This window comes from Chrysemys picta, chromosome 3 (genome assembly GCF_011386835.1).
Source record: "Chrysemys picta bellii isolate R12L10 chromosome 3, ASM1138683v2, whole genome shotgun sequence".
In the NCBI taxonomy this organism is placed as follows: domain Eukaryota; kingdom Metazoa; phylum Chordata; order Testudines; family Emydidae; genus Chrysemys; species Chrysemys picta.
In genome coordinates, this window is record NC_088793.1 from 77840931 (window position 1) to 77864856 (window position 23926).

A 23926-nucleotide genomic window follows, 5' to 3' on the forward strand; every position below is an offset into this window, starting at 1 on the left:
TTCCCCCTGAAGGTTGGCAAATTTGAATATTGTGTCTCTCCATTGGCTCCCCACCTTTTCCCACTGGAAGTGGATATAAATTGTCCAACCAGGGCAAGAAGGCATTTTACTCCTAAACTCTTGTTCATAATGCTTTGTGATGCTGCAAGCAGCAAATATAGGGTGGAGTTGGACAGAGCCACAGCAACTGGCTCAGGGGGTTCCCTTGCACATCCCAGGCTGGCCAACCTGGTAGGGCTCTGGCTCAGTCTAGTAGTGTCCTGCAGGCGGCCTTTTGAGGAGTGACTGTGCAGGCAGGCCCAAACACTGCCCTCAAGATTCATGCTGGCGCAGGCAGAGGTATCCACAGTGGTGGCAGGTAGATGCTTGTCTTGTTTCCAGTCCTGCTCCCCCTGAGGGGAAGCAAGAGAGGGACAGCCACAATGAATCCATATCCAGTAGGGCCAGTTGGATCTGCTCCTTTGACAGCTGGTGTGTCTTTGCCAGGCGGAGTGGGTGGTAATCTGCTCCTACTCCAAGAAATATGCTCACAAATACCTATTTGCAGGCAAAATTATCTAGTTGTGTGCACAAGTTACCTAGTTTCACATCAAAGAGATATTTAGACACTAAGAACTGAAAATCAGGCCCACAGTTTGTCATTTTTTTGGAAAGGGCCTAAGGCATCAAAGTCCTGTCTCTTCCCAGCCCGCTTAACTTTGCTGGGTACATGCCAACTGGTTTTCAATTCCTCAGCAAATGGACTTGTACTTAGATCGGGTCAATCTGAGCAGTGACCTTGGGTTTTTTTATACTACTTTCTCCTAAGATACGATTTTTTCCAAATAGTAATCCCTCCTTCTTTGTATTTACTGCACTCACAGAATACTCAGTTTATGGGCTAACCAGTCTTTCTTCTCTGTATTTGTTCAAGTCACCACTGCTCTAAGAAGTGAGGTGGTTACAACCCAAACCAGGGTCCCACATATCAGAATGCATTGCCAGCCCAGACATTTATTTGCCCGTCTGCTAACAGATGATGACACCTGTCTAGTAAAGATTTTTCTAATTTATTATCATAATCTGTTTGATCATAAGATGAAATGACTGCACAGGAGATTTGGGTACCCATATCTATTCATCCAAACCAATTCTTCTAGCTGGGAGTGCCAGATTTATCCACACTACCAATGTCTGTTACAGCCTTAAAACTACATCAAATTATGAAATAATAATCATGCACTTCTTTAAAAAAAATTACTTTGACAAACATAGAAGAACAAACATTTCAAGTGGGTGGAAAGGCTGCTGAGGTGAAGCAAAATCTGGATCTGTTTGTTCATTAAAGGCACATTTACTAAAATGTGCTTCTCACAGGTCCATATACAAACTCTATATTAATATTTTAAAACCTTAAGCAGAATTTTTGCTTTTTGGTTGCAGGAAATGGTCTACATTTTATTTTAACATTATGAATGGTGAAAAGTGTTGAAATTATTAGGAATTCTGGGGAACCGAGGGCATCTCCCAATACCAGGCCCTATGTGATGTGATATAATAATAAACAACAACAATGAAAAGATTGCTTTCTCAAAATTTTGTCTCTGATACTAAACAACCCCACAACCAGAAAGGCTGAATAAGAAAACGTAACAAAATGAACAAGAGTGAGAAATATGAATGTTAAATAAAGACAATATTAGCGTCATTTAGTTGACCCTCTAATTAAGGGCCAATCAACATTTCCTATAAAATCCGTCTTTCATGGATACCTTTTAAACTATTGATTTACATCATGACATACAGGATATCAGTTTTGTATAAATGTTAGTTGTAATTATTTGAGCAAACTTAGTTTAGCTTCTTTGTCGCCAAAAGTGAGGTTCTGCTCTGAAAAGCGACTGTAAAAATGGCACCTTCTTTCTTAACAAATCGGCTCCTTGTATGTATTCAGACTAATAGCTGCCTACTTCATAAAGCAAAAAATATATTTTTCTTTTCACTCCTGTCAGTTATGCAGAGTTCACACAACTAACACTAAGTGACCTGGATTCTATTAAAGCTAGTTCATAATAAACAGAATTGTTTGCTAAATTACAATCACTTACACCCATATAACCCCATCAAAAGCAAAGGCAAAAATTGAAGGTATACATTGACAACAACAGGATTGCACAAGTGTAGCTGAGGGTCTAATCTGGCCTGCAGAACTTTAAATACTGGTGATGATGTACAAGATAGGAAGAACCTAGCTTGACCGGCAGAGTCCAGGCTGAGATTGCGAGACTAGCTGTTGGAAAAACATATCTTTTGCCTATAAACTGCTGAGGACCTCTGATATGACGTCAATGAGAAATGGGACCCACAATGTTATTTCTTCAATCAGTTTTTGAGGTAAAACTGCATTTTAAGAGACTTTCTTCTTTCGCCTGCCTTTAAGAAGTTTCTCAGGGTATGTCTACACTACCCGGATCGGCGGGTAGCGATCTATCTATCGGGGATCAATTTATCGCGTGTAGTGTAGACGCGATAAATCGATCCCGATCGCTCTCCCGTTGACTGCTGAACTCCAGCTCGGCGAGAGGCAGAAGCAAAGTCGAAGGGGGAGTTGCGGCCGTCGATCCCGTGCCACAAGGACGCGAAGTAAGTAATGCTAAGTTGATCTAAGATACGTCAACTTCAGCTACTCTATTCTCGTAGCTGAAGTGTTGCGTATCTTAGATCAATCCCCCCCCCCGCCCAGTGTAGACCAGGCCTCAGAAATTTTTAAAATGATTTTTGCCCTGTATTAAAAAAGATACTTGACATTTGAAAACTCATATTTTGCCAGGACACTCTGGCCACATGTCGATTACCAAAGGAAACCCATTCCATTTTTAATAATTATATCCCAATGCTTTGACAAGGTACCGTTGTACCTACACTGATACCTTAATTATAACTAACTGCAATGCCAAGTGCCAGACTGTAAGTAAAGACATACACAATACAAACACAAACCTACGTAGGGTTAAATTGTCTGCAAGTTTAATTAAGTAGACAGTTGAACCAAATCAACTAAAACCAAACCAGTCCTTGCTGAACTTGCCTCAAGAACATTTGAGTTGATGACCTGTCCCTGTAATGATCTGCCATGGCTGGCAGCTACTGGTAAAGTCTAAGGTGAAGTTAATAAATGAAAGATGGTTCATGCCTAAAGTAATACACTGGCCATCTGTGGCCAGGCAATGGCACAATTTGGTAAGCTGAGTCTTCGTGCGTATTTATACAGATACACTCCTCCAATCTGTTGCAAATGGCGTTGCCCCCTGCGAATGCTGGTACATACAAATCCACTGAGCATATGCTACTTGCGATAGTAAGTCATTTGATTCAGCAGCTTCTCTGGATCGTATTTCCTCAACAAGGACAATCTGTTGGGCATAAAAGAACTCACACACAACAGCATGAAAACAGCGACGCAAGTATAAAGGTGCAGCGTGTCTCTGGAACTCCCTCAGGAAAGTGAAAACTTGCTCATGAGGCAAACGATCCAAAATCTGCCAAATGAGGACAGCAGACAGTGAGAAATTCCTCCCTGACCTCAGAGATGGCTGGAATCTAATACCAGGTGTGCTTGAGGGAAACACAACACAAAGAAAACAAGGCAGGGAGGGAGAGCAAGGTTTTTCTAAAACCACCAAAATTACCCCTGGTAAGCACACCCCACCACGAAGGAAAACACAACAGATGTGAGAACAAGTGGAGGAAAAACTCCCAGGTGACGAGAGCAGGAAGGAAGTTTGTTTAATCTAGCAAGGCCCCTTTCAGTAGTTCTGCAAGGGAAATCCCTGGCCATTTAAACTAGCCCACTGGCTGGCTTCAAGATGGACAGCTGCCACTCACAAAGGACCAACCGTCACTTCATCTTAATTCTCCCTCCATTTAAGAGCATTGTTACAGGCCTAACCACTGAAATGGGAAGAAATACCTTCCCTGAAATTGAATAGATAGCTGCAGGACAAGTGTAGCACGCTCAGGATTATGGGATCACTATAAGAAAGAGGAGAGCCAGGAAAAGTGCAATGACTGCCCCATCAAGTCTGACCACTGCCTTATTTGTGCACACAGGTGCACGGCATTAAAATCCTTGATTTGAAAGAAAGACAGAAAGAAAAGACTTCATTATCACAAGCTACTGAAATAAAATGATTGATCTGGATGACCTGGAAGATTAACCCTCAGAGCCATACGATAAAACATACTGTATGTTACTTCCATTGAGATTGTAATCATATTACTGTTTTAATGAACAAACTGAAATTTAACAGTGATTTTCACATATCAACAATAAGACTGTATAGTAATTTAACAAAGTGATGTGATATGAGTCCTGCACTTAGGACGGAAGACTCCCATTCATTGTTACAGACTAGGGACCAAGTAGCTAGGCAGCAGTTCTGCAGAAAAGGACCTAGGGGTTACAGTGGATGAGAAGCTGGATATGAGTCAACAGTGTGCCCTTGTTGCCAAGAAGGCTAACGGCATTTTGGGCTGTATAAGTAGGAGCATTGCCAGCAGATCGAGGGATGATCATTCCCCTCTATTCTACATTGGTGAGGCCTCATCTGGAGTACTGTGTCCAGTTTTGGGCCCCACACTACCAGAAGGATATGGAAAAATTGGAAAGAGTCCAGCGGAGGGCAACAAAAATGATTAGGGAGCTGGAGCACATGATTTATGAGGAGAAGCTGAGGGAACTGGGATTGTTTAGTCTGCAGAAGAGAAGAATGAGGGGGGATTTGATAGCTGCTTTCAACTACCTGAAAGGGGGTTCCAAAGAGGATGGATCTAGACTGTTCTCAGTGGTAGCAGATGACAGAACAAGGAGTAATGGTTTCAAGTTCCAGTGGGGAGCTTTAGGTTGGATATTAGGAAAAACTTTTTCACTAGGAGGGTGGTGAAGCATTGGAATGGGTTACCTAGGGAGGTGGTGGAATCTCTTTCCTTAGAGGTTTTTAAGGTCAGGCTTGACAAAGCCCTAGCTGGGATGATTTAGTTGCGAATTGGTCCTGCTTTGAGCAGGGGGTTGGACTAGATGACCTGCTGAGGTCCCTTCCAACCCTGATATTCTATGATTCTATGATTCTCTTTCATAAGATTTTTTCCCTTAAACACTAGAATACAATAAAAACAAAAACATTAAATTAAATTATGCTATAGTAATGGGGAACATTTATCCATTTTACAAGCCTTCTGTCTAGGTACTAGGAAGCATATAGTACAAATCTTTCACTATAAACAAATAATTTAATTGGTTCTGTGGGTTTAATTTTAACTTTGCTTGAGCATTCTTTCTAGTTTTTTTAAAACTGGCAAGTAGAAACAGATATGGAATTACATAATTGTAACAGAAGAAAAAAGTTTGTTTATCATAGATGAAAGAGTGAGTGTCTATAGGAGTAATGGGGCTCACGTTTTATTTCACAAATGTCAGATTTCTTCTGCTGCTTTTTAACTTAGCTCTTCCCTCCTTGTGCTAGAAGAAAAAATACAATATGCCACAGTCAGCCAGCCATGAGTGGTGGGCATTGTCATTTTGATTTACCTACTGATTGTGCTTTGCTGGGAAGGCAAGCAGCACCAGGTGTTTTTAGTTTAAAGTTAGCTCCAGAACTGAAAATCAAACAATGATGGTATTACTTATGTCTGGGGAGACACTCAGAATTGAGGTCATCAGACTAGAATGCCTGCAGTGAAAAATTCACTATGCCATCTTGTTTGGAAAAATGACTATGTTCAAGTACTACAGAATGAGCTGTGTTCCGAGCTGCTCCATCTACTGGGACTAGAGAAAAACAAGGTAATTCTCATTTATGAATTAACTCCCTGTTTTCTGCTGCAAAGTATATGTTACTAGGGCTGAGCTAGAGATCGCCAATGAGATATGAAAATCATGAAATATAGAAATTGTAGTATTTTGTTTTCCTTTCATGACAGTGATTAAATTTATTTCCACTTGAGAATAGGACTTTTTTTGTTTTAGTGAAAATGGACTCATTAAGTAATTAATGTAGATATAATTGGGGTAGTGCCTACAGACTCCAATCAGGGATCAGGTCTCCACTGCACTAGGCACTGCACAATTGAGTAAAACAAAGATCAGCCTCAGAGTGTCTAGGATGATGACGATATGCAACAGATGGAACGGCAGACAAACAATGGACAAGATAATAGTGAAGATAGGTACTTTTGCATAAGTAAGCAGTTCTACTGGTCAAAATAGTCACAGATGGCCAAACTACATTAAAAATGGTCCTATTTATGAATAAACACTTGGATTTTTAAAACAATTTTGTACTGCAAAATTTCATTTTGATGAACATCACATTTCACACTGGAACATGCAATATAACATACTATGTGATTAAATGCAAAAAGCAGTCATTTCGTTTCAATATTGCACAAGACAATTTGTTTGCCTGTTGAAATGGCCTCCAACAAAACTGTAAATATTTTTGTGAAATGTTGTAAAAATATACAACTTGTTTGCATAGCATTGTCTGTTAGTAATATTGAAAATTTATTATTTGCTAGTTCCCATGTTTAAGAGTCTTAACTTTTAGTCATCTGAATTCTATTATGTTTTATCATTATAGCACAGGAAATGAAAGAAGTGCATAAAGTTTGGCATATAACAAGTCAATATTGTTGCAAAGATTCTTACATATTACAAATCCAGGTCTATTTTGAGATATCCCTTCCCATAAATACATTATTCGGATTATCTCCCCCATTTGCTACATATTATTATTAGGCCTTTGATTTTGTCACAGAAATTTTTAATAAATTTTACAGCAGAGGTGTGGGAAAACAACGAACATGCCATGGAAAGAGTAAGCAGAGAGCCCACAGGTTTTGGTGGGAGAGGGGGTTTGGAGAGCAAGCCCACACCATGCTCATCCTACAATGGGGGTTTCTGTCCTGTGGAGCTGGGCCCGGCTTCCCAATCCAGGCATTGCGACCTAGGAAAGGGATTTGCAGCGTCACTCAGGTTTGGCATGTCCACCCCTCTGTAGGTAGAGATGGAGGGCCAGATTTGAGTGGCATTGTAACCCCATGCACTAGCTCACAATAATGCTCAGTTTGGGGCCATTTCATGGACTTTATTCAAATTTGATGGCTTCTGTGACAGGGTATACATACCCTGCTCTAGGCAGGAAAGGGTTAATCCCACACTATGGATGAAGGAAGTCCCGCCCCTCAGACCATGCTGGGCATGCTCCAACTGCTGTGCTAGTTTAAAAGAGAACAGCCCAGCTCAGTCTGGGCTGACCACCAAGGAGGAAGGATGCTTGGTGGAGGCTCCAGCCTAGGAGCCATTACAGCCCTTGCCTGCAGGAGCCGGAGATCTCGAAACACAGACCGGAGACCTCTTGCCTACAGCTGACTGGCTGGAGTCAGAGTTTAAGGGAATTAGCTGCATCGAGGAGTCTGGAGACCCAGACGTCATATAGACTGCAACTTCAGGAAACCCAATAGGAAGTGACCCAGGGAAGTGGAGTGAGTGGTATCTCCCACCCGTGTAAAGTCAGCATGTTGCGGTTGGATTCCCAGCTGACCCAATGGCAGACCACTCCGCCACTGTTAGGGCCCTGGGCCAGAGTTGGGTGGGCCCGGGTTTCCCTACCCTGGCCGCCACCCACTTTGGTGATGGCCCTCGGATGTGGCTATTAAGCCTGTGCTATCCTGCACTCAAGGACCGCTGTATTGACTCTGGCCACTAGGACATGCAGGCCTGAGCTTGGGGGCCGATATATTGATTCCGGCCACTAGGCCACACTACTCTGTGCTTGTTGGTGGCCATATTGTCTCAGGCCAGGCCAGAACCCAAGGGTCGCTGCTTTGATTCTGGCCTTTGGGCTGCAATGTTGCGAGGCCCAAGACTGTTTGGTAGACTATAACCACGGTGTCAGCACACCCACAATCCATCCCGAAGGAGGGCAGGGTGTGCATACACCACAACAGATGTCCATGACAAAACAGTAGCCTTAATTATTAATCATTTATTGTCATGCGCTTTGGAAAAAAATATGCTTACAAATTAAACCTCTGAGGCTACAAATGGATCTGCGTAGGTGAACACCTAATGAAAGGATATGAAGAGAACATGATGTATACAAATTAAGGCCCTGATCCCGCAAAAGATTATGTATGTGCTTAACTTTATGTGCTGTGAGTAGTTCCATTGAAGTCATTAGAATTAACTCCCAGTATATGAAGTCAAGCATATGCATAAACCTTTACAGGATTAGGGCCTAACATGACTGATTGCTCTTTCATGTGAAATGAAGTTTGAGTGGTAAAATATATGTAACCAACAGCTCCCTACACCAAAATCCATTCCTAAAAAAGAACAACATGCTGAAAATAGTCAGTTTTAGATGTATATCCCTAAGAAAAACTCACAATAGTACCTTTACCTCTTTTGAAATTGATCAATACATCAATAAGCATCTCTTAGAACCTGACTTGTTTTGTAGAAGTGATCTAACTTTTCATGAATAGACTCAGAGAACAGAAGCAAAAATGATTTAATAAAAATCTGGCTTATTGCGTTAAAACCTTAATGCCTCATGCGTTTTTACTTGCTAATAACAGGGCGGGACCAATAATATTTTTATGGCGTCTTGTGCAGAAAGCAAAACACAAAATTGTCCACTTTTTTGTAGAAAATTATTTCACAAATCATTAATTTCTTTCCTCCCAACTAAGTGAAACCAGCCTCAAAAGGTTCTTGCCTAAAACAGGACATGGGCAGTAATAACTTACATATTGATACAGAGTAAGGTTCCAGTTCTACAATGAAAACTTACTCTGTTCTAATACAGTCCTGCAAACACTTACAAATACTTAATTATGACTAGAATAAGATTGCCAAGAACATGCACTAATGGTGACATACAGAATATAAAGAATGGCGTAAAAAGTCAGTGAAATAAACCCTAAAAACAGAAAGTCACAGCAGTTGTTGAAACAGGGGGAGGTGATCATAGACCTTTTCTGTTTTAACTGACTTCCCACTCACTTTTGGTACTTACATACCAGGAAGTACAATAGCTGTCTCACTAGCCCACCCAATCTGGTACCAGAGACAATGCCAAGTTTTCTGTCTAATTCCAAGAATCCAGTACAAGCTACTGCAACAGCATATTGCCGACTTCAGGCAGAGATATAGGGGTTGGATATGTGGGCACTGGAGAATGAATTGATGCTTAGATCATGGGAAAAAAGGCTATAGCCCCACAAGTACAGCACAGTTCCTAACCATGGTTGTGGTCTCTTAGGATTATAAACCTCCAGGTATAACGTAGAAGAAAAAAAGCCCGCTCTGCGCAAAATTTGCATTTGCTTGGTAGATTTTAATTTTGATTTTTAAAATAATTTTGACAAATATCAATATTTATTTTTAAGCTTTTTTATCTATTTAAATTTTCACAGTTGCAGGAAATTATGCGGGAGTCAGACAATTGGGGGAGGCTAGACAATTATTTAACGACAGTTGATGCTGAGATTCAAAAAGTTAAAATGTTACAACTATTAAAACAAAAACTGTCAACATCACATGCCAAAATATATGAAGTAAATGTCCTTAAATCAAACTCCAATAAGTTCTCAATTGGCATTTTTCTTACTTTGACTATCTATCAATTTTGATAACCACCAATGGAAAATATTTTTTTTTTCAGTTTGTGTGTGCATCCTGAAATTGACATTCACTAACATTTACCAATAAAAATCTAATCCTTCCAAGCCTACATTTAAGGTATAGGAATAAGCACAGAGAACCCAATGAGCTCCCTCTTGTGGGGAAAACAGAGAAAAACAGAAATGAAAGAGCAAAATGACAGGCAGCTAAGCAAAGGAGCTAGAAGATGGCAAGAAAACCGTCATTTTTTGAAGTTATGTAGTGTAAACTGATCTGATGTCTTTACAAAAAGGTAAAACCTGTATCCATTTGCCCAGCCACATAATCACATTAAGTCAGATAACTAAGCCCCATCCTGCAGCTCTTGGAACTATTCATGTAAGTAAGAGATTCCCAAACTTTATTTTTGCTGCATCCTCTTTTGGAGATTCATGTCCCATGAGCGGGACCCCCCCTCAGCACAGAGGAAAGAGGGGAACCCTTCATGGTGCTGAGTTTGAAGTCCATGCAAGGGGGTGGGATGGGGGAAGGAAAGAGGAGGGAAATCCCCATATGACAAGAAAGCTCCAGGGCTCCTTCCCTGCAGAGGAGGGGTACTGCTAAAGCAGAGGGGCCTGTGGGAACGTGTGTATGGATCCCATAGGTTCGGCTTTGGGCAAGGGGTCCTTAGGGCAGGGATAGCTCCTCAGCCTCACAGATCTGTGGAAGTCCAGGGTGACTGGATGAGGCAAATCCAGCATCTGGGCCCAACAGTGGGCAGTCAGATCCAACCCCAGGGACTGCCCCCTTCTTTGCCCCCGCCCCCTGGCACAAGCAGATTCACAACTTCCTTGCCTCTCCTTTGGTCCCCATCTCTCCCTGAGAGAGCTACCACCTCCCCACACCTGCCTTAGGCCCTGCTGCCCTATGGCAACTCCCCATGGCTGGCCTGTTTCCACCCAGCACAGCCCCCATCTCCACCATGACCAGATTCCCACTCTCCCTTATAGAAGACTATAAGGTAGATAGAAAGCTGGCTAGCTCGTCGGGCTGAACGGGTAGTGATCAACGGCTTGATGTCTAGTTGGCAGCCGGTATCAACTGAAGTGCCCCAGGGGTCAGTCTTAGGGTTGGTTTTGTTCAACATCTTCATTACGATGATGGGATGGATTGCACCCTCAGCAAGTTTGCGGATGACACTAAGCTAGGGGGGAGGTAGATATGCTGGAGGGTAGGGATAGGGTCCAGAGTGACCTAGACAAATTGGAGGACTGGGCTAAAAGAAATCTGATGAGGTTTAACAAGGACAAGTGCAGAGTCCTGCACATAGGATGGAAGAATTCCATGTACTGCCAAAGGCTGGGGATGACTGGCTAAGCAGCAGTTCTACAGAAAAGGACCTGGGGATTGCAGTGGACGAGAAGCTGGATATGAGTCAACAGTGTGCCCCTGTTGCCAAGAAGGCTAATGGCATACTGGGCTGCATTGGTAGTTTGCCAGCAGATCGAGGGAAGTGATTATTCCCCTCTATTCGGCATTGGTGAGGCCACATCTGGAGTATTGCGTCCAGTTTTGGGCCCCCCACTACAGAAAGGATGTGGACAAATTGGAGACAGTCCAGCGGAGGGCAACGAAAATGATTAGGGGGCCCTGAGAAGAGGCTGAAGGAACTGGGCTTATTTAGTCTACAGAAGAGAAGAGTGAGGGGGAATTTGATAGCAGCCTTCAACTACCTGAAAGGGGGAGGGGGGTCCAAAGAGGCTGGAGCTAGGTTGTTCTCAGTGGTGGCAGATGACAGAACAATGAGCAATGGTCTCACGTTGCAGTGGGGGAGGTCTAGGTTGGATATTAAGAAAAACGATGTCACTAGGAGGGTGGTGAAGCACTGAAATGGGTTACCTAGGGAGGTGGTGGAATCCCCTTCCTTAGAGGTTTTTAAGGCCCGGCTTGACAAAGCCCTGGCTGGGATGATTTAGTTGGTGTTGGTCCTGCTTTGAGGAGGGGATTGGACTAGATGACCTCCTGAGCGCTCTTCCAACCCTAATCTATTATTCTAAGAGCCTTCCTCTTGTTATCCACCCCCCATTCCTGGCTCTGCAGTGCATGGCCTCAAAGCTGCGGGTGCCAAGTGTGCCCTGAAGGATGGGGAGTGCCTGCCCCATAGGAAGAGGCAAACGGGAGGGGCGCAGCAGCTGCAGGCAGCAAGATGTCAGCACAGCACTGGTTGTGCTGGGTAATGGTAACAGGTGTCCCGGGTGGAAGGCAGACTCTGGGACCAGACTCTTCCCATCCATCCTCCCCAGGTCACACGCGCCCTGATAACCTCATTGTGACCAGGGGCATGCCCCATTGTTTGAAAACCTATGATGTAAGTAAAGGCTGCAGGATCACGCCCATATTTAACTAATCTGAATAATTACCAAGCAGCACTCTTAAGTACCAGTGATTAATCACTAATTTTACTAGCACTAATAGACACAAAGACTCTAATCACTGTATCCTGATTTCTCTGTCATAAATCTACCCCTGAAGCCAGGAATCAGCCAGCCAGACATTTTCCCATGAGAAGAATCAGGCCCATATACAGAGAAGTCGCGTATCTGCTCTTGAGCACTGGATCCAGCAACAGCAACAAAAATGATTTAATAGAATTATAGCTCAATGCCTTAAATCCAAACTTAGATCTCTGTTACACCCTCTCCACCTTTGTTTGGGAATAAAATGAGACAATCTCCAAACACCAGTAGAGAGGACTCCAGCCATTCAGTCATAATTCATTAATGTTTTCCCATCAATAAACAATGTAGCAAGCACCATAACCCAAAATGTTCACAATTGAGCTACTTTGGATTGACACCATCTAAAATGTGACCACAGGAAAGGTGTGTGTGTGTGGGGGGAACCCTGCAGGGCAACTTCCTTCTCATTCCCAATCGTGGCAATCGGAAAAACTCTAGGTACGCCAATAAAGGTCAATTATGTAAGGACAAGAATCTGAGTTTCATCTCCCAGCCCAAGTTAGAATACAGGTCTCCTGGAAACAAAGCTAACTCAATTTCAGCTGAAATCTATGAAATTCAATGTTGATAAATGCAAAATAATGCACACTGGAAAACATAATCCCAACTATACTTACAAAATGATGGGGGTTTAAATCAGCTGCTGCTATTGAAGAAAGATCTTCAGGTCATTGTGGATAGTTCTCGGAAAACATCTGCTCAATGTGCAGCAGCAGTCAAAAAAGCTAACAGATTGTTAGGAACCATTAGGAAAGGGATAGATAGGAAGATAATGCCATGGTGCACCCACACCTTGAATACTGAATGCAGTTTTGGTTGCTCCATTTCACAAAAAGATACATTAGAATTGGAAAAGGTTCAGAGAAGGACAAAAAAATAAATGATTAGGGATATGGAACAGCTTCCATAAAAGGAGAAATTAAAAAGACTGGGACCCCATTTCTTAGAATAGAGACATTAAGGGGCAGATATGATAGAGGTCTATACATTCATGAATGGTGTGGAGAAAGGATATAGGGAAGCAGTACTCACCTCTTTACATAGTGCAAGAATAGGGGGTCACCCAATGAAATTAATAGGTCGCAGGTTTAAAACAACATAAGGAAATACTTCTTCACATAATGCACAGTTAATCTGTGGAACTCACTGCCTTGAGATGTTGTGAAGGCCAAAAGTATAACTGGCTTCAAAAAAATAATTAGAAAAGTTCATGGAGGATAGGTTCATCAATGGCTATTAGCCAAGATGGTCAGTGCCACAGTTCCATGCTCTGGATGTCCCTATAACTCTGACAGCCAGAAGCTGGGGCTGGATGACAGGGAATGGATCGCTCGATAATTGCCATTCTGTTCATTCCCTCTGAAGCATGTCCAGTGGCCACTGTTGGATGACAGGCTACTGGGACAGATGGACCATTGGTTTGACCCAATGTGGCCATTCTTATGTTCTTATGAAACCCAAGCAGATGACAAAAAACAGGGTATAAGAGTGGGATGCAGGGCTCACAGGAAAGCAACTGTCTTGGTCACTAGGAAGAAAGTTAAAGAAAATCTTGCTTTTGCCAATGAATTTTTATTTTGAGAGAAGGGAGACTGTCAGTGTTATGGTCTGAGTGAATGTGAACCAGTTTACCACGAGATAAATTGCAGGTACCCAGTGGTAGCTGTCTGGTGCATAATTCGGAATTATCATCATTTGCATGGAATATTGGATTGTGGGAAAATATGCCCTTGAAGCTGTTAAATACAATTGGTGGAATTCATAGATTTAAGGCCAGAAGGGATCAATATGGTCACCGAGTTTGACCTCCTGAATAAAACAGGCCAAAGCACCTCACCTAATTTGGCATGAATCAGTGTAAATTCCATCCTAAACCCTCATGTTGATTACTTTCCCTCTTACAATCTCACACTTCTGCTTTCACAGCCTGCAAATTACACCAATGCTGCTTGATGTCTACATTGCACCACCATACATGTCGCTGCTGAATTTTGCTCAATAGAATTAATTTTTGTAAAGTTTGTAGTTCTGAAGGACAATGAATAAAAAGAAAGATACCTATACTTCAATGCTACAGACTTTTGCAGACACACTTCAGAAGAGTTTAGGAAGTTATTTTTAATTAATGTATTCAAAGGACGTCAAAACTTTAAAAGTAAGACGCATCAGCAGAACGATTAAAATTATAATCATGTTTTGCGATGTTGACATGCCTTTTCTACTATGGGCTACAGCTTTCAGTGCCAGCATCATTAAGAGATTCTTCAAATTACTTTTTAAATATCCTTTTCCCGTAGGATTTTCACTTACATCTAATTAGACTACTTACCCCATGCCATGTAATTCCCTGTTGCCAAAACTGCTAAATGTTTCAATAAGTAGGAAGAGGGCATCAATGGAGCAAGACAGATGTAATGTTATTGGTTAACAATAGTGGTGTGAAGCAACTGCCTTAATTATAGAGCTCATTAATTCAGTGTTGAGAAAAAACTTGGCGATAATTCTGTTAAAATGCCTAATCTTTTCAAGACAGCATCCGATTGTGAAAAACTCATTTTACACCTTTAATAAAGAAAGATGGAATAATAATTTAACTAGCAATTATGAAAACTAACATCTGCATGAAAATAAGTAAAACTGTAGGCTATAAAGGTTATTCACCATTAACATAATAAGGATTCCACACTTCCCTTGCTCTGTTTTATCGTTTCAAGTTTACATATGAAAGAATTTGGACCTTAATTGATTTTATTTTAGTCTAATTAGTTTTAACAATGTAAACAAACATTTTATAAGTTCCAGCAGTCTCTTGGATTTTTAGCAAAAATTTTACGTAGGAATGGGCTTCAGCCACAAAGTTTGGGTCTGAAATTCCCCAGAGTTTGAAGATGTTTGAAATTGGATCCATCACTAACTTCCTAGTGTTAGGAAGAAACTTTCCTTACTACTAGCACCTTGGCAAACAACAAGGATCTGTAGTAGGACCAGCATTATTTAACATATTAAATGAAATTCAATATAGATAAGTACTAGCTGATGCACACAGAAGGAGAAATTTAAATACTGATGGATTCTACATTAATTGTAATCACTAGAGAAAAACACACAGGCAACACTATGGACAGCTCTGTGCCCAACAGTGGCAAAAACCAAACAAAAAGTCAGCCTGCATTAATAAAGGGATAGAGACTAATAACAATAAATATTATAATGCTGTTAGGTAAATCTATGGTATGCCCGCATCTGGAACACTGTTCTCTTGGGTTTCCTAGTAAATACAATCTCTTTCTCAGAAATAAAAGGCCCAGAGAAGGACAATGAGAATGATAAGAGACATGAAAAGCTTGCCATATGAAGAGAGACTTTAAAAGTTTACCTCGTTGAGAGAGAAGCTAACTAACAGTACATACATTACATACCTCGCTAGCACAAATATAAATAGCACTGTAGACAGTGAGGCAGTGCTTAGGTGAGTAAAGACACGCCTGAACCCTACATGGTTCTCAACACGCTCAAGCAATGTCTTCCCTGTATTTTTAGCAGTATAGTGTCCTGCTGTCTCCTTGCAGCCGGAGCTTTTCCTTACTGCAGGGAAAAACCCTGACAAGAGGGAAAGGGTCTGGCAAGGGAAGGCAGAAGAGAAAAGCTCCAGCAGCTCCCTGCTGCCTTTCCCCTGCCAGAGCCTTTCACTGATGTGTGTAGTTACATGCTGCAGTGTGGACACAGCCGGCTTTTCGCAGCAGTGTGTAGCTACACATACCCTACATGCTGCTGCCAGTGGTGTGCAGTGTGAACATAGCTGCGGGGGTATATGGTAGAGGTATAATAAATACTAAAGAGGAGGTCAGTCAGGCTTTTTTTTTTTTTTTTAAACTCTCCCTCATTGCACAAGAACAAGGGAACATTCCAATAAAATTAAAAGATAATAAATATAAAATTGATAAAAGTACCCCCCCCAAAAGTGGCAAAGAGTATAGCATCCAATAAAGGATTAGATGGTTACAATATATTGGCTATAAGATCATCATCCTCGGTTACAATAACCAAAATAATATTTATTTACATATTTATATAAAGACTCTCAAACCTCATTTTTCGTTAAACAAGAGATGCACTAACTTTCTCGCATTATGGGAAAAAATTTCCCTTAGCTTGGATTATTATTATTAGATTATGAGGATTTCACATCTTCTTCTAAAATACAGACAACTGATCATATCTAATGTGACAATGTCTGTGTTTCTGTACGGAGGAGTCATTCATGGATATTTTCCCCTTTCTGAGTAAGGAGGAGGGAGCACCTCTATTAATAAAGCTCATGGCGCACTTGGAGGAGCCCAGAAATCCTCAGACAGTTCAACCCTTGGATGACTGGATTTTGCTGTTCACAATCTACACCACTGAAATCTTAGAGAAACAAGACGACAATTCAGAAGGCACCTTCACATGTGAGAGTACATGGTGTCTCCAATATTCTCCTAGTCAGTCTGGGACCTGTCTTTATCATCAGATAAGATATGGCACCTTGCATATTTCTATCTAACATTCAGCTAACAAGGTAGGTGACAGAGTTCAACATGAGGCAATGGAAAACTACCAAACTTTGGAAACAATGTAGGTCATTAAATACTTCAAGGACAGGGTAGAAATGCTATTTAATCATGTTTGTGTGCGTGCATGCACATGTACAGGTTCACTAAAGTTATTTGTGCCTTTTAAAATTAAGACATATATATTAAGATGAAGAAAAAGTTATCACTTACTGACAGAACTGAGAGCAATTCTTCAACACTGCATTCAGGTTTTAACCGATCCTTGAACATCCTAACAGTTTGATGCTTCAAATAGTAGTAAGAAGCAATGCGGCCATATGTCAGAGGTTCAATGCTACGATTATCCTGTTAGAGGGGAAGAAAATATACCATGAAATGTATAAAAACATGTGTAAAGCTTTTAAGATTGTATTTTAAAATAGACAGCGATGAAAATAAGATTGCAAAATGGTTCAACAGCATGATACTAGTCCAGTTGCCAAACTGATTGGAAAAACCCAGTTTTCAGCATCGATAGTCTTGTGAGAGGCTCTATTTCTGAAGTCAGACATGAAATTTCAAGATCTAAGAGCGGGAGTTGTTGCAGGAGTTTTGGGTTAATGCAGGGAAAATCTATGGAATTGGGTAACAATTAGATAAACCAATACACGAACAAACAAAACTGTGCTGAAAAAAATAACAGATTGTCATTAAAGATTACCTCGACTGTATTTTTACTGACTGATTCTTAAGAAAGTATAAATTAGTCTTACCTCCCCAATTTCAATACAGTAGGAACATTCCAGGTCAATGAGGGATTTCTCAACAAGGTTTGAAAGGAACTTGTTCATGGTGTCATGGCTCACATCATCTAAATTATAGTAACTAGATAAATTTAAAACAGATTAATTACATAAGCACACTGTCAATATTTAACAATAAGGACTATGAATGTAACTAGACTGCCGTTCTAGAAACATGCACAAGCAGCATGGATGAAGCAAGAATCCACACTGGTCATGCAATTAAACATAGAATTGTTCCCCTTTAGAGTCTAAAGAGAAATCCATGCTTCTTTTTGGTGACTCTTAAATGGACTCTGGCAGTAGCCAAAACAATACTAGCATCTATACATGAAAAGATAACATTTTAAGTATTAAACAGCTGAGGATAAATCAAACAATATAAAATATTTTATTCTGTAAACTGGAGTGTTTTTCAGTTTGCATGGCTACAAGCTTAAATATGCAATATTATCTCAGGTAAGGATATATTTCCTTTAATCAGTGAAGAGACGGAGAAGTAAATGTTTTAATAATTTTGGAATAATAATAATAATAATAAAGCTAGCTGGATTGATACATTTTGAAAACACATGGAACACCCAAGTTTTGATTTATTAAACACTAATATTTTTCAGCCTAATTTTTCACAAAACTGAAATTAATCAAAAAAGGCATTTTACATTAGGAGTATTTAGTACACACTATAGTGTATATTCTCCTGGTTCTTCTATTTATGTACATTTATCACATTGTAGAGTAATAATATTTCTTTGCTATCTGAACTAAAGAAAGATATTTCTAAATGAGCCAGAACATTTTACTATAGCTATGCATGATAAAAGACTCATTGACATTTTGGACCAACTCCTTTACTCGTTATTAGCAGAACTGAAGTCTATGGGCCAAAACCTCAGGTTCTTATTCAGACAAAATTAATATGATTTCAACGGGAGTTTTGCCCAAATAAAACTGGAGTAAGGACATATGAATTCAGTCCCATACGACCACTCAAGAAAGAAAGTGAGGAATTGACTCTACAATTGGTAAAGGAAATGAGTACAGTCTTAAATTTTAGTTTCAAACATTTAAAAATAAATTCTGAAATAAAGCAGTGCAATTAAAACACTATTTTAAAACATTTTTAATATAGAAAAGGTCAACAATTCAAAAGCACAATAAAAAAAGAGGACACTGAGTTGCTGTGAACTTATGCCTCTTAAATCTGTAAATAGTTGATTTTTTTTGTCATTCAAAAATAGCACAATGAAATGGATGCTACAGTTAAATAAAGATGCTCTTTCATTCACACTTTTGCTTCAGTTACATTAGAACTCTTCCTAAAATTTCACAGCATTGCCACCGCCCATTCAGCTCCACCACTGGTTACAATGGAAAGTTCTAGAGTAGTCCAGCTGCTGCTGCTACTAGTGCTTTGAACATCTCTTCTGAGCAGTTAGACACCAGGGCGCCTAGAATGCCAGTAGCAGACTAGAGCCCTGTTTCCACTACTGCTCTGACTGTTGCTGATGCACTGGTGTTAGCCAGTTAGGTGGGAAAATTTATAAGGAAAAATAAGTCTCATTCCACACACTCTTTAGTGAATTGCTACAGGTTTCCTTTAATCTAGCATTAGCATCAGAGACTGTAGAAGTTCAACTGATTTTTTTAAAATATCATTTTGGTAGCATATTACAACTACTTTTGCACAGGTATAAATGACTACAACAAGACCCTAATATTTTCAATATACTCAGCTTACATTGTGTTCAAAGCAAGAGTGCTGCCCAAGTAAAAACAAACCAACCAACCACCTTTAATGCGTGTTAGATAAAAACTTGCGTATCATAGGTGATAATGTATTCAGAGCAACTGACCTGTCCAAAGAGAAGGTAATTTGCAAGAAAGTTATTCCTGTATTCCTTTCCCCAACACATCATTAACTTATTTCAGTGAACCTTCAAAATAACATTTTATTGATAAAAATGGAAAGCATTTTACTTATCTTTATCTTTTATTTTCATTGACATGACTTTTTTAAAATTTCTCTTTCAGATTGCACACAGCAATAATAAAATGATCGCAGCTTAGTGCCTGATCCTGGTAATGCTTATTTCTGGGAGATACGTACAGCACTATGTAATGAATTTTTCAGGATCAGGCCTTATATTAGTAATTTAATCTTATCAAATTCTTGAAAGTAGCTTTGTCACTATTGTTGTATTACATGTTCTTTGCCTAATTTGCCATTCTTTACAGCTTAACAAGAAATCATGATAAGCAAATTTCTTCTGAGAACCCTACAAAACATAATATTTTTGCAGACCTTTTCAGATGTTTTCTAAATTTGCTGATATCTACACTTTTGGCAATTTTGTAGGGAAAAATCTTCCAAGTTCCCAATGCAAATCTACTTCAAAAAGGAGAATTTTTAACTTATTTGTGAGCTGGAGTGAAGTACTGTCAGCGTATATTAACTAGTATCTGTAATAGGGTAAATATAATATTAACCCTACCCAAGGGAGCTTCTCAGTCATTCAGTGCACTTTTATCCCAATAAATAGTGTAGCCATTCAACTGAAAAGACTATATTACTTTGATTTCAACAATGATTTTATGAATGAGATTATATAGTATTTTGATAAATGCAGATCTGTTTGCATGCTAGTATGTTCAAATTGTACAAACTGTACTTTACATCAGTTCTGCTATGAAGCTATATTACCTATTTAATTACAGATAAAGAATAAAAACAATGCCGTTTCATGCTCACTGCATTGAACCATCTAGTCATTATTTTCCCTTTGCTATAAACAGACAGCCTATCTTTTTATCAGCACACCATTTCATTTATTTCACTGTGAAACCCAGTTTCACAATAATTGACTTGTCAGAAGCTCTAATTTATGAGGCTGGGCTCTGTAAGCCTTTTCCTATATTGGGCTCAACCTGCACACAAGCAGGGTTGAATATTTACAATGCTGTTAACAGGTGCTGAGTTGTTTAATGATTCTAATAGCCAGAAGCGTACTGAGAAAGCCAGCGGGATCACAATTACAGGCTGTTTGAACACAACAATTACTCGTCCCCTGAGAGGTGTGAAAGTCAAAGGCAGTTTTATACTAACACCATCTAGCACATGGGCTAGACAGGCTAACTTCCATTAGTAGTCCACTGGGAAACAGCAATAACAAACCCCTTGGTAACATAAAAATGTACAAAGTATATAAAATTTAAACAATCAAAAACTGAAGGAACTAACTTTTTATTGTCTTAAAATAATATATTTAAATCCTCAAATCTAGTAGAGTTTAGGAAGAATAATAAACCATGAAACATGAATTTATTAATCTAATCTAATCTAAGCAAGTGTGGAATTTCATCATTTGAGAGTGATAGAGAGACGTGTAGCAACATAAAATGTAGATGAAGTTACACAAAACATTTTGGATTTAATGTGGATAGTGGCAATCGTTTCCTGTTTAGCTTATGTAAACCTGACCTGAGATCTCTCTGAGAAATTTTTCATCAGGCTCAAAATGGTCCTGCTATAACTGTCAATGCTGTGAAGTCATTTGTTACAGCCTCATGTTTTTTATGTTCAGGTTATACGGTAGTAATAATGACACACATAATGAAAGCGGGTTGCAAAGACAGCTGAAAATATTACACAAATAATCTTGCTACTGTGAAGGTTTTCTCAGGATTTTTTTTCTTTAATCAAAATCTGCTAAACTGAATACCAAACTCAATGTATGCTTTTTGAGACTTACGATTTTGAAAACACAATACCCTTTACGTACAAGCTTTAATAAGGGACACGCATTCATTGTCATCTTCATATGTTCTTTCCCTTGGCTTGTGGCCCTAGGCAGCCAGAGGAATTCACTGGGAATGGCATTTTCTGAAAACGTTCCTGGCAGTGAGATGTTTGTGGTGAATCCATGTTATTGAGCACATCACTGTTAGAGGGAGCACAGTAAGCAAGTCCCAGCAGTGTCTGTGGGCGTATATTGTATTGGGGGCAAACTCTTGAAGAGGCTGTGATTCAGTATGTTTGATTGGGAAGGGAACTGTCCAGCTTCATTGGAGCTTGTTACTATTGGGCTGATATATTACCATTGGATGTGTAGGTTATAATCTTTATGAGTACATGTGTCTACTTATTACTGTCTCGTATTTGCTTACTTACTGAAAATTAATAAAAATTGCTTTTGGCAGGTTATATATTTATTTTAATGTATTCCTTTATATTCCACGGCAGCAAGAACTCTGCTATGTCTCACTTTTTTGATTTGGATTATGTTCATCAGAGGACTCCAAGCTATCAGATCCCACTTTCTCGGAGGTCAGAAAGGAATTTGCTAGTGGGTTTATTGCCTTAATTCAGACCTTCACATGTAGTTTTGCTACATAAGTGAGTTTTTACCACAAATTCAGAAACACTGGGCACCTGTACATTTGAGGCACTTATTTACTTTTCCTGTTGTATGCCTAGATGTACAGTCCATTTGGACAAAGCATGATCCAGAAGAGCAGCTGGATCACGTGATTTGGCTTCTCAGTGTGCAAGTGTACAACATTCTCAGAGAAGAACTCGCCATTCAGAATAGATTAGGGAAGAGAAGGAAGGTCATGCTTGTGCAAACGCCCAGCACGCCAAGATTTATGAGCAATAGACAAGGCTGTACTGCAGAAATTCCTCATTATCTAGATTTCTGACTAACACTGTCAACTCCATGATCCTTCTTTACCCACTGAACTGAAATTAAGGTTTTGCTAAACTGATATACAGTATAATTTTTTTTGGTAATGAAATGAACCAACTTCATAATCTCAAAACATGCTGTCAATAAAAAGTACTACATTTACATACACAATCCCAGAGAAATATGAATCACATCATATTTCTGTGCTTCCCAAGGTAATTGGGAAAAATAAACTCATTACACTACTTAAATAGTGACATAAGTGTGCTTCATATTTATGACGTAAAAACCAACATCTGGAACTAAACAAACTCAGAGGCCAAAAGCACAAAGTAGATAAACAGGTGTTTATCAGCATGGTCTATTAGTCCTGGTTATGGGTATTAATAAATTATTATGCTGCAATGTAGTCCCATCCTCTTACCCCTGGACTTTGATTAATATAAATCCCTCTACTCTGATTGGCTATTACCCTTAAACTTCCCCATTCATAACAAACATGGGTACCACAACTTTTGAGTCTTCTTCCCTTCCGTTCTTCTCATTTCACCTAACCTTCTGATACACACCTCTTTTTCCTTTGAAGAAGGCTTAGCTCCTCTTTACTAAGAACAATTCCTTTTTAAAGTAAAATGAGAGAGAAAGGTAATAAAGCCTAGGGGCTTGTCTACACTGGGAATTTTTGTACTGGTGCAACTGTACTATTGCAATCCTCTAGTGTAGATTCACTATATGGGTGTAAAAAATGACTTTTGCCAGCATGACTTAACCGCAGATTGACACCAGCATAAATCATTCTGGTGAAAGTCACCTATCTTTTTGAAACGTACCAATATTAGGGAGTTGCATTAGTGCAGTTACATCAGTGCAAAAAAAAAAACCCCACCAAAAAAAAAACGTACCAATATTTGTGCAGTTACATCCCAAGTGTAGACAAGCCCTAATACTACTTGGTTTAGAGAAGAGATGAATAAGAGGAGCCATGAAAGAGCTGCATAAAGCAATGGTATAGAGAAGACTGTTCTGGTCCTCCGAGTTACCTTTTCTCTTAATACAAAGTAATATCCAATGAAATTAAAAGGCAACAAATTTAAAAACTGATGGAAGGAAATGTTTAGTCACACAAATAAAAATTATTCAGTGGAACTCATGACCACAAAGTATTATTCAGGGTAAGAGTTTAGCAGGATTTTAAAAATATCCGACTTATGTGAATAGTAAGAACATTCACAGTTATCCCCATTTGTAAAGAAAACAAACCTTCCTATTTAAAGAGCACATGCCAATAACTAAATGGTGATGAAGAAAATTTCTATGTATGGATCATTTAATAATTGTTCATTATGAGATTTCTTACACCTTCCTCTGAAGAATCTGTTTTTGGCCAATGTCATAAATCACTGGACTATATGTATCATAAATGTGAGTATTATATTATCATTGTATTTAATTTCTAGAGTTATCTGCAGCAAAAGGATTGATAGGGGGTCAGAAATTTAGGTGCCCTTACAACTTGTGGGCATATAGATGGGTAGCATGAAGGCATTAGTCATTGAATGCTGAGGGTTTTGCATAATTGCTATTTGGTCACTGAGAAATAACTATGGATTGATTATGAAAATTATGCTACTTTGAATGGTTAATAATAGCCCTCAGTCTAGTAATAGAATCTGCACTTTGAAGTAGAAATAACCATAATATGCAAATTAGACACACTTAGCCAATCAATGTGCAAGAA

The 23926-nt window shown here is 39.5% G+C and overlaps 1 protein-coding gene across 1 annotated transcript in view; it reads right to left on the reverse strand.

Moving 5' to 3' along the window:
- The window catches only part of ASCC3 (activating signal cointegrator 1 complex subunit 3), a 495794-nt gene that overhangs the window by 54723 nt on the left and 417145 nt on the right, over positions 1-23926 (reverse strand). The window contains exons 35-36 of the mRNA XM_065588248.1: positions 17471-17582; positions 16929-17063 (exon numbers count right to left, since the gene is read on the reverse strand). Of these exons, the coding sequence (XP_065444320.1) occupies positions 16929-17063; positions 17471-17582 (247 nt within the window). The remainder of the gene's footprint in view (positions 1-16928; positions 17064-17470; positions 17583-23926) is intronic.